Source organism: Macaca mulatta, chromosome 4 (genome assembly GCF_049350105.2).
Source record: "Macaca mulatta isolate MMU2019108-1 chromosome 4, T2T-MMU8v2.0, whole genome shotgun sequence".
NCBI lineage: Eukaryota > Metazoa > Chordata > Mammalia > Primates > Cercopithecidae > Macaca > Macaca mulatta.
In genome coordinates, this window is record NC_133409.1 from 102,770,726 (window position 1) to 102,789,046 (window position 18,321).

The 18,321-nt window shown below is 39.5% G+C and overlaps 1 protein-coding gene across 10 annotated transcripts in view; it reads left to right on the forward strand.

The window, feature by feature from the left end:
- The first annotated feature begins 1,187 nt into the window (after positions 1-1,187).
- UBE3D (ubiquitin protein ligase E3D) overlaps positions 1,188-18,321 on the forward strand; it is a 179,844-nt gene continuing 162,710 nt past the window's right edge. For 7 of the 10 annotated variants that reach the window (XM_077999705.1, XM_002808392.4, XM_077999707.1 and 4 more), the window contains exons 1-3: positions 1,188-1,387; positions 8,937-9,133; positions 12,713-12,803. In XM_077999705.1, the coding sequence (XP_077855831.1) occupies positions 1,311-1,387; positions 8,937-9,133; positions 12,713-12,803 (365 nt within the window). In that variant the 5' untranslated portion in view covers positions 1,188-1,310. The remainder of the gene's footprint in view (positions 1,388-8,936; positions 9,134-12,712; positions 12,804-18,321) is intronic. The other 3 variants (XM_077999709.1, XM_028847396.2, XM_077999710.1) reach the window with 1 other exon arrangement.

Below are 18,321 nucleotides of genomic sequence, written 5' to 3' on the forward strand. Positions count from 1 at the left end.
AAAGTGAGTTGTTGCTTCCATCTATGATTTCAAATTATTGGGATAGATATAATAATTTGCGCATCAACATAATACACTTTAATCACCCCAAATACTGATTTTAGAAAAATTGTCTTAAGCTATTATCTTAAAACATGACAGGATTTATTTATTTAGAATTTATTTATGGTCTAGGCCGGTCATGGTGGCTCACACCTGTAATCCCAGCAGTTTGGGAGGCCGAGGCGGGCGGATCTACCAAAAATACAAAAATTAGCCGGGCATGGTGGTGTGCACCTGTTATCCCAGCTGCTCCGGAAGCTGAAGCAGGAGAATCGCTTGAACCCGGGAGGCGGAGGTTGCAGTGAGTCGAGATTGCGCCACTGCACTCCAGCCTTGGCGACAGAGAGAGACTCTGTCTAAAAACAAAACAAAACAAAAAACAGCAGTTCCTTGTTTTTAAGAAGTCCGATTGTAATTCTACCCTGGTCTTATATTTAAATAGTTTTTCATTATAAGTATTTACTGTGTCAAACTTTTCAAAACTATCTTTTAGTAGTAATGGGATGACAACTTCTCTTAGTTTTTACTTTTGTGAAAGTGAATAGTGGAGCTGTACATACGTAATCATTCTCATCTTCCTTTTTTACCCCCTAAAAAACGGTTAGTCCCGATAGACTTCAGCCATACTCTTTTGCATTAGGTAACAAAGAATTTCCTCATGTTTTTGCACCCGTTTCAATTTTGGAGTTATCCTAAGTTGAGAAGCAATGGCAAGTCAATTCTTGAAAATTTTGTTACTTTAGACAGAGGCTAACAAATGACCCTTGTTCATAAAGAGACCAAAATAAAGTGGGTTTGGGGCCAGGAATTCTGCTCTTGGATTTCCTGGAGACAAAGTCCACCTGTAACACCTGCCTCCATCACCTCCCTCAGTTCGAGTTAGCCAAAGGAGTGAACCTTGGGTCTGATTTTTATGGTCATTTCCAGGGAGGCTAACGCGCCAAGTCACGCTCAAAAGAAGCAGAGTGGGAGGATAGCTCACCTCTCGCCGCCCACCCCTTTCTCAGCGCTGTGGGCCAAAGCCTGGTTTTGAAAATGCGCGCCCCGCCCAGGCCTCAGGGGGTCCCTCGCCTTCTCGGTGGTGTACTCTCCGGCCGGCAGGCGGCGCTGTGAGCCAGTAGGCGGTGTCAGCCATGAGCTCTGTCACAGGCGCCTGCGCCGCCGCGGGGCTGCTGCTGGTTGGTCCGCACGTGGAACCTCTCCTGGTCCTGTTGACCCGGGCCCCTCGGAATCTCCAGCTTGGTCCGGTCCGGGACTGGACGCCCGCCATGGCGGCTACTGCGGCAGAAACGCGCATATTTCTGGAGGTGCGGAGACAGCTGCAGAGCGCGCTGCTGATCCTGGGGTAAGAACTGGGATTCTAGGCGCAGTACCCAGCTCGCTTTACTGCTGCCCAGGGATCGGGGGGCTGGTGAGTCTCTCTCTGTCTCTCTCTGAACGAGGGATTTTGAGTTTCTTCTTGCCAGTTGCGTAGAGCCTCTCGATCACTCAAAGTGAAGCTTTCCCCTGTAGTCGCCTCCGCCACTCCCACCCCTACAGACAGTCTGGTATCTTTGGGTAGCTTTTTAGAAATTCAGGGTCTCAGCTCCACACCAGACTTAGGGAATCAGAACTTATATTTTAACAAGATTCCCAGGAGTCAAATGCACATTAAAATTTGAGGAACAGTGATGTAAAGCACTGTTGGCAGTGCCCGGCGTTTCCAACAAAACAATGCAAAAAATGGTTTGTTTGCCTCTCTTCAGGATCCTGCTTACTGGATCAGTTCCTATGTGTGAGGTTCTTGTGTTGTAGATAACCTCGGGTCTTTCCTCCCAAAACTGCTCTTTGCAGAGAAACCACACAGTCATTCAATAAACTGAGTTTAATGAACCTCGAAGAAAGGTTGCAGACTTCTTATTGGAGCTCGTTCATTTATTCATCTTCTGCTTTCCAGTGAGAACGGCGAGCTTGTTATTCGCTACACAAACAAATAACTTTTAGGGAAAATGTTCTCTATTTTGTTTGACAGCAGTTTTAATGATTTGTGGTCCCCTTGTCTATTCCTTTGTGATCGCTGTTTCAAACAGAGTAAGTTAAATGTTAAAATCCTGAGATTGTTATTACACAGTGCCACAGGTAGATTGATGCTTAATTTTTTCCTCTTTTCCCTTAATCTGCCAGATATCTGGTGTGGCCGTTTGGAATATGGCATGAGAACTGAGTTCAAATGCTAGCTTCCTCACAAAATTAGAATAATTTAATCGGAATTTCTTCAATCTTGAAATAGGAATAACACTTAGTACTCTGAATGTATTTATTTTTCTCTTTCAAAAATTATGAATTTGGGCAAATATCTCCAATTCTGGTGCACCTTGTAGAGTAATTAGGAACCCAAACTCTACCGAAATAAAACAAAAACCACACACACACCAAACCCTCCCTTCCTCTCATCCAGGGGCCTTTCACAGTTCCCTTGGACTACTCCCCCTTGTTTAAGCAAGTTACACAGGTGGCTCACACCTGTAATCCCAGCACATTGGGAGGCCGATTTGGGCAGATCACGAGGTCAAGAGATCGAGAGTATCCTGGCCAACATGGTGAAATCCTGTCTCTACTAAAAATAAAAAATTAGCTGGGTGTGGTGGCACGTGCCTGTAGTCCCAGCTACTGGGGAGGCTGATGCAAGAGAATCGCTTGAACCTGGGAGGCGGAGGTTGCAGTGAGCCGATGTTGCGCCACTGCACTCCAGCCTGGCGACAGAATGAAACTCCGTCTCAAAAAAAAAAAAAAAAAAAAAGGAAAAAGAAAAAAAGAAACCTAACTTTGCTGGACTTAGTTTTGCCATTTCTTGAACTACTTATAAATGGATTCATACAGTATATACCTTTTTGTTTCTGGCTGCATTCCTTCCATAATATTTTTGAGATTCATTTTCCATCTATGTGGCTGCATATATCAGTAGTCCATTCCTTTTTCTTGCTAAGTTTTCCATTGTATGAATATACCACAGTTCATTTATCTGTTCTCCTATTGCTGAAGGTTTTTCTTGTTTCCGGAGTTTGCTTATTATGAATACAGCTGTCATAACACTGTCATATAAATCTTTTTTTGGACATACATTTTTATTTCCTCTTAGGTAAGTACCAAACAGTGCAATTTCTAGGTCATAGGATAGATGTGTGTGTTACTTTGTGAGAAATTACCAAACAGTTCTCCAGAGTGACTGTACCAGTTTACACATTCAACCAGAAAAAAAAAATGAGAGTTTCAACTGCTTCACATTCTCACCTACATTTAGTATTGTCAGTCCTTTTAGTTTGAACCATTCTAGTGTGTGTAAAATAGTATCTTGTGGTTTTAATTTTCGTTTTACTGATGACTAATAATGTTGAGTGCCTTTTCACTTGCTTTTTAGCAATTCATATATGTTCTTTTTAAAAGTATCGTCTAATTTTTTTGCCGTTAATCAGATTATTTGTCTTGTTTAATTGAGCTCTTTCTACAGTCTCAAAACAAGAGCTTTCTCATATAAATGCCTTGTGAATATATGACTGTTCTTATCTGTGACTTACCTTTTCATTTTCTTTTCTGTATTTTTTTTTTGAGACAGGATCTCGCTCTACTGCCCAGGATGCAGTGCAGTGGTGTGGTCATGGCTCACTGCAGCCTCAGCCTCCTGGGCTCAAGCAATCCTCCCACCTCAGCCTCTTGAGTAGCTGCTATACAAGTGCATGCCACCATGCCCAGCTAATTTTTGTATCTTTTTGTAGAGATAGGGTTTCACTATATTGCCCAGGCTGGTCGTGAACTCTGGACTCAAGCGATCCGCCCACTTTGGATTCCCAAAGTGCTGTGATTACAGGTGTGAGCCACCATGCCCTGCTTCATTTTTTTTATAGTGTCCTTTGATAAACAGAAATTTTAATGAAGTCCACTGTCATTTTTTTTTTTTTTCCACTTAAGGGTTAGTTTTTTCGGTGTCTTAAATCTTTGCCTACCTTAAGGCTGTGAAGATGTTTTGGCAGGTTTAGTTTCTAGGAGTTACATCGTTTTAGCTTTTACATTTTGATCTGTGATCATGTTGAATTCATTTTTGTGTTTGCAATGAGGTAGGGATCAAAGTTCATTTTTTTGGTATAAGGATATTCAGTTATTCTATCACCATCAGTTGAAAAGGCCATCATTTCTCCCATTAAAATAACTCAGTATCTTCATGAGAAATCAGTTGACTTATACTGTTTGCATAGTGTGTCTTTTCTACCCTTTTAACCTTTCTTATGTCTTTCTGTATAAAGCAAAAAACTGTAAACATACTGTATTTCTCTAAAAATAGCATAAAACTATATGCTATTTTAAAAAATATATAGTTAGGTGATTTTAAATCCGTTCTGATGATCTGTGCGTTTTACTTAAAATGTTTAGTCTCTTTTATATTAATGTAAATATTGGTGTTCTTGTTCCTAATTACTATGGTTTGGATGTGTTTTGTCCCTATGTTTTGTCACGTTGATCCCCAATGTGGCAGTGTTGAGACATGGGGCCTAGTGGGAGGTGCATGGTTCCTGAGGGCAGATCCTTCTTGAACAGATTAATGCCCTCCCATGGAGATGGGTGGGTGAGTTCTCTCTCAGGAATGGATTAATTCATGCCCTAGTGGGTTCAAAAGGGTCTGGTTTCCTCAGTTTCCATTCACAGATGTAAAGATCTACTTATGTTAAGCCATCTTAGCATTTTGTGATAAACTTTGGCCATTCATTTATTCAATCCACAGATGTTTAATGTGTTCTTACTCTAGTGCCAAAAATTCAAATTCTAAGTGCTGAGAATATAGCCATGAACAGTAACAACAACAAAGACAAAAACACTTGCCTTTGTTGAGCTTACAGTCTAATGGTGGCAGTAGGGAAGAGTTGGCAGAGAATATACAAAATATATATATATTTAATAGAAGTGGAGAAAAAATTAAACAAAAAAGGGATGGGGAGAAAAAAGTTACAATGTTTTATTTCAAACGAGAAAGTAACATTTGAGTATTAAACTGTAAGCGGTGAGGTGTAGAACTGACATACCTGGTAGGAGACAATTTCCCTTTGAGAGAAAGTGAGTATGAAAGGGTGCCTAGTTCAGAGAGATGCGGATGAGGTGGGAGAACACATAATAAAAATCTTATGGCATTGTGCTGGTACATGTTTAATAACCTACTCTCCATGAAGTTTAATAACCTACTCTCCATGAAAATAAACAAAAAGACAAACTGAGGTCTTGATCTGAAGCATTTGTTGATTTCTTTGGTGTGAATACTTTCACCATGTATGACCTTCAGCCTACCAACTTGGTGAGGTGAGTTGACCTGCTTTGCAGAACTCCAAGGATTTTAACAACAGGTTCTCCAAAGCTTGTAGCAGCAGGGCCTACTATACCACTGTGACTTAGGAACCATCGAAAGGACTTTAGCTTGTAGTTAGAGTGAGAGATGAAGTCATTGGATAGTTTTAAGCAGGTGTGATACCGACAGAATACAAGTCAATGGTGACGAAAGCCTCGAGTATGAAAGTATTGTATGAATTATGTCAATCAAACTTAGTCTTAAAGTAGGACATTCTCCTAAAGAACCATCATCCAACCCTCACAATTGGGAAATATGTTGCTACCATCTTACATCATTCATGTTTTGCCGGTTGCCTACATAATATCCCTAAAATCAGAAGAATCCAGTTCAGAATAATGCATTGCATTTCACTGTCGTGCTTCCTCTGTCTGTTTAAATCTAAAAGAGTTCCTCATTTTCCATTGACTTTCATGGTCCTGACACTTTGCAAGATGACAGTACAATCATTTTGTAGAATATCCTTCCATTTGGATTTGTCTTATGTTTCTTCAAGACAAGATTCAGATTTTGCATCTTTGGCAGGAATATAACAGAAGTGACGCTTCCTGTTAGGTGGCACATGATTTTGCTTTGTTCCATCAAATTGGTTATGTTAACTTTGAGCACTTAAGTAAGAGTGTCTGCCAGGCTTCTCTACCTTAAAGTTACTCTTTTTCTCTTCATAATCAATAATTGGAGGGTATTCTGAAATTATGTAAATACCGTGTTCCTCATTAGAGTTTCATTTTATTCAATTATGTGTATCGGTAAGGACACATGATTCTTACTGTGGGTTACTCAGTGGGTTTTATTTTTTATTTTATTCAATGGGCTACTCTTTTGCTCATATTATACCAGACATGGCCAAGGAAGTCCTTTCTGAATGGTTTCTGCATCTTTTTTGATATGTCCCTGTCATTCTTTGATTTTTTCATGTTCTAGCAACATGTTCCAGGCTTATTTCATTCTTTCCCTGTTACAGCGCTGGATGTAGTCATTTTACCAAGGAACTTTGTTTTTGGTTTGTTCGTTTCATTTTTTAAAGCAGAAAATGGCCTTTACAAACCAAGATCTGGGCACGAGGTGTACTCATCACTATTGAGTGTTGCTTCTCCCAGAACTAGGGTATGTGTATATAACTTATATATGATGTTTATGTATGGTTGTGCCTACATACATATGTACATACCTGCATTTACAGCTATCTATATTACTGTATCTATTTGTAAACATTGAAAACCATGACTTCACACAGGTATTTCTACAGGTATTCTGCCCCACCACCATAAGGGCCATTCTAGTTTCCTCCCTTTCTCTTTTTGTAACTCCATTCTCCCTCAGTAAGAATCATGGCCCTCATTGTCCCAGTGGCATTTGTTTATTTGGTCAGTTCCCTCTATGTAATTAATAGTCCGCTGGCATCCTTTGCCACCTCACCCTGCTCATTGTTGACGCTCTCCTCACCTGCTTGGACCCTGTTATGGACTGAATGTTTGTATCCCCTCAAAATGTACTTATTGAAGCCCTAACCCCCAAAATGATGGTGTTAGGAGATGGGGCTTTGGGAGGTAGTTAGATTTAGATGAGGTCTTGAGGGTGGGGCCCCTCTGATGAGATTAGTGTCCTTATATGGAGAGGAAGAGGCACCGAACTTCCTTTGTCTGCCATGTCTGTTGTTTAAGCCACCCATCTATGGTATTTTGTTATAGCAGCTGAGCTAAGACAGGCTCTGAAACCCCATCCTGAGCTGGCCTCACCTCCTGTTCAGATTTCCTCCTCACCTGTCTTGGGATCTGACACCCCTGCTGAGTGGTGCTCCTGGTGGATGCCCTCCACAGCCTGCTTGGTTTCTCATATCCATGCTGGGCCACTGTGTCACCACCCTTGCACTGATGCCTCCCTTGCTTGGCCCTATAAAATGACTAAAGTTTTTGGGACTGGGAAGAAATGTGATAAACCAGAGATAGGGTGGCAATGGATACTTAGGAACCCAGTGGTAACCCTTGCGGCACTTGGAAGTGTCAACTCTACACAGTCTAGTTTGAAAGTCATTGAGGCAGCAAACGGACATTGTTATTTTTAGAGCAGTGGTCAGAGAACTATGGCCCATTGGCCAAATCCTACCTGCAGCCTGTTTTGGTGCAGCCTGTGAGCTAAGATTTGGATTTTTCTTCTTTATCTTTTTTACTTTTAGACAGGTTCTTGATCTGTTGCCCAGGCTGGCATGCAGTGGCATGATCATGGCTCACTGCAGTCTCCTGGGCTCAGGTGATCCTCCCCATCTCAGCCTCCTGAGTGGCTAGGACTGCAGGTGTGTGCCACTATACCCAGCTAATTTTTAAATTTTTTTTGTAGAGCCAGAGTCTTGCTATGTTGCCCAGGCTGGTCTGAAACTTATGGCTCAAACCATCCTCCCACCTTGGCCTCCCAAAGTGCTAGGATTAGAGGAGTGAGCCACCTCAACCTGCTGATTTTGCATTTTTAAGGGTTGTTTTTTAAAAAATAAAAATTAGAATATGTATTCTACTTTGAGACCATACATGGCTCATAAAGCCTAAAATATTTACTATCTGGTCTTTCACAGAAAAAAAGTTGCTGACGCTTGTTTTAGAGGATCATTATTGCCTAAACACCATTGCTTGAAATTGGACTTTTGACTCGGGTTTGAAGCTGTTGTCCCTTCAAAAAACTCAGGTGCTTAATATTCTGTATTGCTAATTAAGTGCAGATCCATATGCTTTGAAAAGGAACTAGCCAGAAAGTAGTTGTAAGATTTTCTAAGGCAGATTTCTGAGGCCTCACCAAGATTCACACCTGAACACATCGTCTGCCCCGTGTACTCAGATGACACTCAAGCAAATGACTTGCTCTCTGCACTTAGTTGACACCATGTGGATGGCCTGCTGTCTGCACTTAATAAGGAGCCATGGTACTTTGTACCTCTGTTGCAATGCTAAGCCTATTGCAGTTTCAGAGGAGGGTCATTTCCATACATGCCTTTGTCCCCTCTATACATTTGACATCTGGGGGCTTTTGATAGGGACTGTGTTTTACTCTTTATTGCCTATACTGAGTAATTTTTGTTTACTGTGAATTGTATTAGTAAGTCCTTTCACACCTGATATTCATACATTACTATATTGTTTTCTTCATTAATTCCTTTTCTTAAAATTGACAAATTTTTCTCTTGTATCTTTGTTTCACCGAATCTTGGTCTCTTTATTAAAATCTTGTATATGAAATAACAGTACTTTGCTCTGATTTACTATAAAACGTTATTTTAGTGCTCTTCTCAGAAGGAAGAACCAAAAGTCTGTCCCAGAACTTGCATATTACGGTGACAATGAAGGGCACTCTCTGACCAGATCTAAATCTAGTGTAGGTTGCTTTCATTTATGATCTGCTTGCTGCTGTTTTTCTGGGGCAGTGACTTTAGAGCCTCTATTGAAGAGGAACAAAGAGATCCTTGGCCATATTTGTTTCTTTCATCATGTGGTTTTCATTATGAGAAATAATTTGTTTGGGTTTTGTTTTTAATTACCAGAGAACCGAAAGAAGGAGGTATGCCCATGGATATTTCCATAATGCCATCTTCACTCCAGATGAAAACCCCTGAAGGCTGCACAGAAATCCAGCTTCCAGCAGAGGTCAGGCTTGTACCTTCCTCTTGCCGTGGGCTACAGTTTGTTACTGGAGATGGACTGCACCTGCGGCTGCAGGCGCAAGCAGAATTAGGCACAAGTGAGTAATATTAGCACTTCTGCTTCTGTATTTACCTTTTAGTTATGAACCAAGGTGATTTTTCCTTTGATAACTTGAACTTTTCCCAGGTGAAGGGGTTGAGAAGCTGTAAGGTCTTTGTCAGCCTTGCCAGTTATTGGCTGTATGCAATTGAACATGTTACTTAACCTTTATGAGGCTTCCTCCCTCCCTCCCTTCTTTCTTTTCCACCCACAGCAAAATTGAGCAGAAGGTGTAGAGATTTCCCATTTACCCACTGCCTTGTTTCTTTAATTGTAAAATTTTCTGGCTCACAGATGGGAAGATTAAATCAGATGGCAAGTGTATAAGACCTGACTGATTTTAAAGCATTACATGGAAATTTATTCATTCAGCAAATATTTTGGTTTGTGCTATGTGCTAGGCATCAATCTAGGTGCTGGGGATACAGAATTGAACAAGGTAGGGGAGGTGTCTGCTCTCATGGAGCTTACATTCTAATTGGTGGGAGCAGATAATGAGCAAACAATTTAAATATTAAGAAAAGTGTTATGATAATATAAAACAGAATAATGGGATAGGGAGTGACTAGGGTTGGCTAAAGGATGATCAGTGAAGACCACTGTGAGGAGGTGATGGTTGACCTGAATCCTGAATAAGGAAATCCTATCCATGTGGTGACAGTTCCAAATAGAGAAAACAGTACACAAAGGATCGTGCAGTTGAGTTTGATACTTAATTTGATTTTGATTTTTACTATGCCTGTTATATTTACAACATTTTGTAACTGGTATAACGATTCGGTAAGGCAGTAGAAAATTTGCTTTTTCTAAGACTTCGGGGTTATTTATTGAATAAAATTATTGGCTCATTACATCTATTACAATAGATGTACTATATGCTTTGGGGGATTAAAATTATGTTAAAGGGGGAAACAGGCTGTAAAAGACTTATATGATGTTCATTATCAGAGAAAGATTGTAATTCTTTCAGCTGCACACTGACACTTCACTGCTGCCTCATCTGTAATAAACCTTTTATCTGAGCAGTGTGGATCCTGGAGATGGGGTCAGCAGGAGTGTTTGGAAGAGCCATTTAGAAGATGTTGAGTATTCCCCTGAGTCTCTATTGTGGGCTTTTGTGAGGAAAGAGAAGATAGAGAGGGTTTCATTTCTTTTTTGCTGGAGAACAATGTTTGCTCAAGTCCTGGGTTAGTGAATAACTGGTTTGAGTTGGACAGGGTTGGTTTTAGGAACAAGGGGTAGGGAAAAGAGATGGATGTCATGGCATTTAAATATTATAGGATGAATACTAGGAATGACTGTTGGAATAACCATAGCAAGAAGGTTAGGGTCACCAAGCTGGGAAGTAGACTCCCTGAGTGCACCGAATAATGGGCAGAGAAAGTGTTTCAGGGAGGAGGCCATGAGGCTGGATGTTGTGTTGTCATCACCTTCTCCTTCACAACAGTTACCTCTTTTACAAGAGTAACCACAGCAGGAATTTTGTGTTGGATCCTGAGATTTGCGAAAGGCAAGCATGAAAGCCACAGTGGAGTGTTTTCTGGGGCTGTGATGTTAGAGATGGAGGAATAGAGACCACCAGGGACATAGTATTGGGTTTTTGCCCATCCATATTCTGTATTCTGTAACTGAATATACAAATATCAAAACCGGAATTGTTTTTAAAAATTTAAATCCAGAAACATTGTTTAAACTATAGGACAAAATAAATTGATTGCTATGTGCTGATTTCCATATTTTTTGTGTTCATTGGTCTCCTATTTCTTTACACTTTTAATATATTTTACTCAAATGTCTGAAAAGGAAAACTACCAAAGGCCTGTTCCGTAGTGCGTGAAAGAGTATGCAAAACAGATTCCTCAGCACTTAATTGCCTGAGTGCTTTCCATATAATAGATGGTGTATAAATATTTGCGGAATGAATAAATATGAATAGATGTGTACTGGTGTGAACTTGAATCAAACTGTTTTGTAGGAAGTGACTTGAAAGTTTTAGCATTCAGTTTGTGTTTCAGGGTTTTTAAAAAGATGACTTTTCAATGCTAAGAACACCCTTTTAAGGACAACTATAGCAAACATCATACTGGTATACTGCTATTTTGAGTGTCAAACGGTGACCCTCAATGTGGAACTAGCTACAGTAGGATCTATTACAGCACGCGCGCATTAGATTGATCCCCGGCAGCAACACTCTCCCAGGATTCCTCTATATCAGAAGTTCTGAGTTTTAAACCCGACCCAGTGCATCATGCTGGGTGACCAGCAGAGGGTAGTGTTTCACTGAAAATTTGTTTGTGGGTCTGGAAAGAATATTTTGGATTCCTAGGTCTCCTTTATAATCTACTCAAAGTTAAAGAATAATACTGTTAATTTCACCTTAGTGCTATAGGGATTTCTGACCACCCCTTAAAAACTGTGAAGATTTTTAATTGCCAAGGCATAAACCTTCTAGCATCAGTTTTTTTAATCTTATATACAGAAAAACACAAACCAGATCCACATTGCTTGATTGTGATGGATATGAGCTCATTCATTTAATTAGATTTTTACAGACATATTTTAGTTGTTTCTTTTAAATGAAAGTTTCCTTATTTCATAAAAGAAATAATGGAAACTAAGGGAACATGCTGCCTTATGCTTCTCTTACCATAGTGTGAGAAATATACATTTTTCCCCACAGCTTTCAATGTTTTACCATAGCTTTCATTAGACATTGACTTTTGCTCTGGAATAACTGGACTCTTTTTGGAGCCATTCCATTCCCAGGGAGGTGTCCAATAAACATTAGTTTGAGATCTTTGTTCATTTGGTAATATGCTAGATTGGATATAAACCTAGTTTAAATAAAATTAAACTCAAATTTGGCTGGGCATGGTGACTCACGCCTGTAATCCCAGCACTTTGGGAGGCCAAGGCAGGTGGATTACGAGGTCAGGAATTCAAGATCAGACTGGCCAAGATGGTGAAACCCCGTCTCTACTAAAAATAGAAAAATTAGCCGGGCGTGGTGTCGGGCACCTGTAATCCCAACTACTCAAGAGGCTGAGGCAGAGAATTGCTTGAACCCAGGAGGCGGAGACTGCAGTGAGCCAAGAGCATGCCACTGCACTTCAGCTTGGGTGACAGAGCAAGACTCTGCCTCAACAACAACAACAAAAAATGAAACTCAAATTTAAGAGCTCTATTTGTTCACACCAATGAAACACTATTGTGAGACATAGCAGAGGAAAGCTGAGAATGTTGGAGAGCTATGTAGTTAGCTTGATGAGAAGGAAATAGTTCTTTTTCACTCATCCTTAATGTTGGTATTTATAGAATGAGAGAACTAACAAATGCTACATGCGTAATCTAGGGGAGCACCTAGCTCTGGAACACTTATCAAAATCTGTTGTTTTCAAAAACACTTCACAATATTTGCTTCTGCTTGAGTCATCAGATAGTATTAATTAAATGTGTACTTCTGGGTGGATCATAAACTGCTTATGGATGGTAATTTATTGTGGCTATTGAACTGTTTAAGTATGATAATATATTTGTTTCAATCTCTAAGATTAGCTATTTCATTGACTTCCTTTAGAACTGATTTCAATGTTTAATCAAAGCTCGCAAGCCCAAGAATGTTGCACATTTTATTGCCAATCCTGTGGTGAAGTCATAATAAAAGACAGGTAAGGAATATATTTAACACTGATTAATTCCATGCCTGGCAATGGTTATCTCTCTTTCTATCAGAATTTTTCAAGAAATTGCCAATTGGGTAGTATATGGCCTTAAAGTGAGAGCCAGCTTAATGTCACTTGGAACAAAATCAGCCACAAAACTTGCTAGCAATCAGAGTGATTAGCTCTTAGGGACATAAAGGGGAGCACTAGGATGCTGGCTTTGAGAGAGGAGAGCTTATCTCGGCTGAAAACCTGTGCTGATCACTGAAGCACCTCCCTCCTGAAAAGAAACATGGGACCTGTACATGTTTCATCCAACACGATGCTGAGTGACATTTTCCACATTTCAGTAATTTTTTCCACATAACAGAAGCTTTTGCACAAAAACTTTTTATTTGAACTATTTTTATCAGTGCCTTTCTAAAATCCATTTCCTATTTCTCCTGCTTATTAAAACAGAGCATACAGAGCACAAATTAACCTTTTCTCAATGATTAGGTTAATTTTATTATTTATTCTTGCCATGTGCTGCGATTGCCCTGTTGAGATGGGAAGGACTCTTTGCTGGTTTTTGTTGTTGTTGTTGTTGTTGTTTTTGGCGGGTTTTTTTGCAGTCCCAAAGGCTTTTTAATTTCTTTTTTTTTTCTTTGTTTGTCTTCTTTCTTCCTCATGTCAGCCTTCTTGTTTCTTGGGCACAAACCCTTCCCCCTAAAACTTCAGCCACAAGTCATTCATAGGCTGGGGAGACAGATTAAATCCTAATTATTGTTAATAATATTTAAAGAATTTAGAGTTCTTTATTAGATGGGTTTCCTGAGCCAGGTTCCTAAGACTTATAAGTAAGTGGATCCTTCCCATCTGAAACCTGCTTCTCTTCCAGTGTTCCTTATCTCAGTAATGCTGTACTTCTGCCTGTGTCCTCAAGGTAGAAACCTGGTGTAGACAGAAGTTCCTCCCTCTGGAGGCAGAGGAGTCCAAGCTTTCAGATTCCCCGAACTATACTGGAAGATGAAGAACTGTCTTGGGCTACGCATAAAATACACTAACAATAACAATAGCTGATGAGCTTTAAAAAAATTGCCAAAAAAATCTCATGTCTTAAGAAAGTTTATGTATTTGTGTTGGGCCACATTCAAAACCTTTGGGCCATATGCTGTAACATGGATCAGCTTGCTCTAAGGGGCTCCCCCCATAAATGGTCAGTTGCTAAGTTCTTTTGTTACTTTTTTCATAGCATGTCTAACATAAGTCCACTTTCCTCCACCCCAGTGCCTCTACCTTAGTTGAGGCCACTATCTTCTCACCTAATTACACTTGTTACACCAGCTCCTCATCCACTGAGCCTCCCTGTAGTTTTGTCCTCTCGTCTGACCTATTTTAGCACAACTAAGTAATTGTTCTCAAATGCATCAGGCTCTACTGGTCCCTCCATGACCCCCCATTTCTCCAGTATAAATTCCAGAAACATGCTACGTTAGGACCTTTATGAGTTTACCTCTATTTACCTCTCCACCCTCACATTTTATATCTCTCCCAACCTATTCCTCCTCCCCCAAAAAACATGCCATTATTGACGGCTTTCTGTACGCAGCTCTGGTGATCAATGTGCAGCCCTATAGTCTTTTCATGATTTTTTTCACCCTGGGGCCTTATGAAAGTGACTTCCTTTCCTGGAGGAATGCACCCCACACCCTGTCTCCCCCTGGTTGGCTCCTACCTGAACTTCAGAATTCAGCTGACAGGACAGGTACCGTTATAAGCCTTCTGTCAACCCTGGGTTGGTTTAGGTGCTCCTCTAAGGTTTATTTGCCTGTCTTCACAACTAAACTGTAGGCTTTCAGAGTGCAGATAATCTTCTTGTCCCCTGTATCCTTTATCCCTACTCTTTTGAGAGTGCAGTACAGTGTAGACCCTTCTGAGTCTGTCTAGTAGTACAGACTCAGAAGCCGGAGTAACTAGGTTTGCACCTGACATTTACTAGCTGTGTGACTCTGGGCAAGTTACTTAAGCAGTCTGTGCCTCAATTCTTTTATTGCAGAAATGTGGCTAACAGTAGGACCTATCTCATAGGGTTGCTAGGAGAATCGAGTGAGTTTAAGTGTTTATGACAGTGCCTGGCACGTGGCAACGTGGCAAGCATTCCATATGTATTAGCTACTGTGATAATTACTGTTCTTATCATCATCATCATCATCCCCATCTGCAGCATCAGGCACTGTCCCTCGTAAATAGTGTGCTCTCAATCAATTTTTGCTGGGTTGAATTGAATAAACGTTGACATGTTTGTTTTGGCCTTCTACCAACCTCTCTTGCTTGCTTCCTGATTTCTGGCAGTGTCCTAGGTAGATGAGATGGCACAGAGTTAATCTGGCATAAGTGAGAGGTTACAAATGGAAGATCCTCAGAGTGACTGTCTTGAGTAAGAAATGAGGTGACTTTAAATTTGCAGAGGAGGGAACCTCATCTTTGCTTGGATTACCTAAGTGTTGAAGTTACTGCATGTACTTGGTGACAGGCCCACTTTATCCTGAAAGGTTCAGGGGATCTCAGTTTACACTGTAGTTGAACCAAGAGTGTTTTCCTTCTCTTAGTCTATTTTAGGCTTTGGTTGAATTCTCAGATGAAGTTTCTGAAACATTCATTCCTAGACAACAATGGGGATTCCTAGAAGTTACAGTTGGAACATGTTAAATCAGTGTAACAGTATTTCTGGGTGCTGCTTGCAGTAAAGGATATGCTGGCTCATTATTGGCGGTTATTTGTTTTCACTGGAACAGGATGAGAATATGAAAAATCTTGTATCTGTTGCCCCCATTTTTTCTGTTCAGGAACTGTATCTTCTGTGTCAGTCCCTTTTACAGTGATGGAACTGAGAACTAAAAGGGCAGCACTCACTCTCCCTAACCCTGACCATCGTCTGGCCCTGGAGGCAGGAGCAGGAGAATGGGACCTGGGTTTGAAATCCAGCTTCATGACTTAGTAGCTGGGAAGTTGTGTTTGTTCTACCTCAGGTTCTTCTAATATAGCCTTCTAATAAGGCCTATTTTCCAAATTTGTCAAGAGGGTTAAAGGATATAATATATGGAATAGTTAATACTCAACAAGGTCTTTTAAATTGGTTTTACAGATTTCTACACTCTTTTCCAAATTGTTCTTATTAGCAAACTAGCAAATTATCTAGTTTAGTATTTCAAACCTTTTTGTTTCAAGACTGTGATTCGCATACTCTGCATGTGCCAAGGAAATGAATTCCCTTTCTCTTTTTCTCGCTGAGAAACAGTGGACTTGATTTAGCCTTTGCCTCATTTAAGCAAGTCTTACCCAAAAACCTTTTCATGTCACAACTGTGTGCCTGGCATATGCATGCCTCTTCAGTAATGCAGAGAAATCCTTAGTAAATGACTCAAGGCTTTGCTTACCTTTAACTCTTAAGTAGCTTGCCCTTTGACTGAGTTGTATGGATAAAGATGCTTCCTTAAGTATCTGCACATAGATTTCATGTTGACCATTAATGTCAAACCCAGTGTTGTTCTTATTTCTCCCTCAGTTATCTGTTTTATGTGAGTGGTAAGGACAACTTTGTGCTCGTTAAATAGAAAACAAGACCAAAAGTTTTCAAAAGAGCATGTGTGTGCCAAAAATCAACTAATTGTAAACATATTTCCCAGGAAGGTACCTTGGAATATGTTGATTATCTGTATTGGGAGCACCTCTATAGGAGCAGTGGAACAGAGTTAAGATCTGCTTACTGGCTAGTCTTATTATCTGGGAACATGTTACATTAATTTCCTGGGCTCCAGTTTCCTCACCTGTAAAATGAGGATGTTGGATTAGATAAACCTGTTAGAGTGCTATGAAACATAAAAATTCCCTGATCAATGAACCTCATTTGTATTTGCGGTTTCATGTACTTTGTGATTCATCATTATTTCGTAGTGTGGGACTAATGCTTATTCTTTTTTTTTTTTTTTTAATAAAAAAGGTTCTTGTTAACTTAATTATAGAAATAAGATGTAGAGGACAGTTTAAACAGTAAGACTCATTAGTGGCTTTTAAATACTTACGCACCAGGGCGCATGATACCTGCTAATTACAGCAGCGCCTAATTTTAAGGTCACTTGTTCTTAGCTATTTGATTGTGGTTATTCGAAACCAAATAATGCCTCATTTATTTATAATTAAATTCTCCAATTTACATTTTACCAGATTAACAGTTTTTCTGTAAAATGTGTGTGAATGTATGTAATTTTTGATTATGCTCTTGTTAAGATTAACGGGCCCTAATATCCAGCAACAATAATGAAATTTATTTTGTTGTGAATAGTCTCAGAAACAGCCAAATAGTCCTTGTGTTTGGAACTTATATATTCTAGAAATAAATTCATCTCATACATGAATGAAATCAGTTGGCCAAACTTTCAAACTCAAGCCTTTTGATTTTCGGATGATTTGAAACAGAGTGGCTCTCCTGAGGTCTCTGGATGTTTCACCCTGTTCTCCCTGCACTGGCAGGGTAGTGCTAGGTGTCAGCCTAGATCTCATGAGGGCATTGACACCCTGGAGGGAAACCAGCAAGATGGGATCTTTGGAAACATGAGATGTCAGGATATCCAACCACTTGATTGAGCCACTTGGCAGACCAGCAACAATTGTAACCTGAAAATAACTACTCCCAAGAATATAGTCACATTTCTACAAAGAGGTTAAAAAAGAGTATATTCACCAACTGCACTATTGGTAACACTGTACAAACTTTTGGAATAAAATTATACTTTTATGGCTCTAATCATACTATGTATGTAATAGTATTAAAGTGCTAAGCTAGTTTTATAGGATTTGTGGCCTGCCAGTCGGAGAATGTCACCTGAATTTATCTAATTCCAGCAGCCATATTTTGAGCTTTAGATAGTTGATGTTATTAATATTCTTAATGTCCACTTGGTTATAATCCAATCTGTAAAAGCTGTTATTACCATTGTTATTATCTTATCACTGATTAATGGTTCATTTTAAAGCTAAGGAGCATAATTTTATTTTCTTATGTATGTTTCTTTATTTTCACATTCTTCATTTTTCTTTACCTCTATTAAAGTTAAGGGGCATACATCTTCTTGTGTATATGTTTAAGTATTAAACATTGATATCATTTGTATATTTTAAGTTTCCTAAAAGTCTGTGGTCATGGTACATTAAAAATAACTAGGAAATTTTAATTTATTGTGAAGTTGTGTTGCTGTTCATTATAGAACCTTAAGCTGAGAGAAAATTCAGGAAATCATTTCACTGTTTTTTTGAGCTCCACCAGGATTCTACCTAAAAACTAACTTTGAAAAAGATGGTATCTATTTTATTTTGAAAATTCTCTTGGGAAGTAGATCATATCAAAGTCTATTTTTCAGGGTTTTAGATAAATATGCTTTCAGTAAAGCAGTGATTAAAATCTTTTGTTCTGAAATGTTTTATGTTTTCTTCAAAACATCAAAAAAAATTTTCTGCTTTAAAAACTCTTTTATCTTTGCAATGA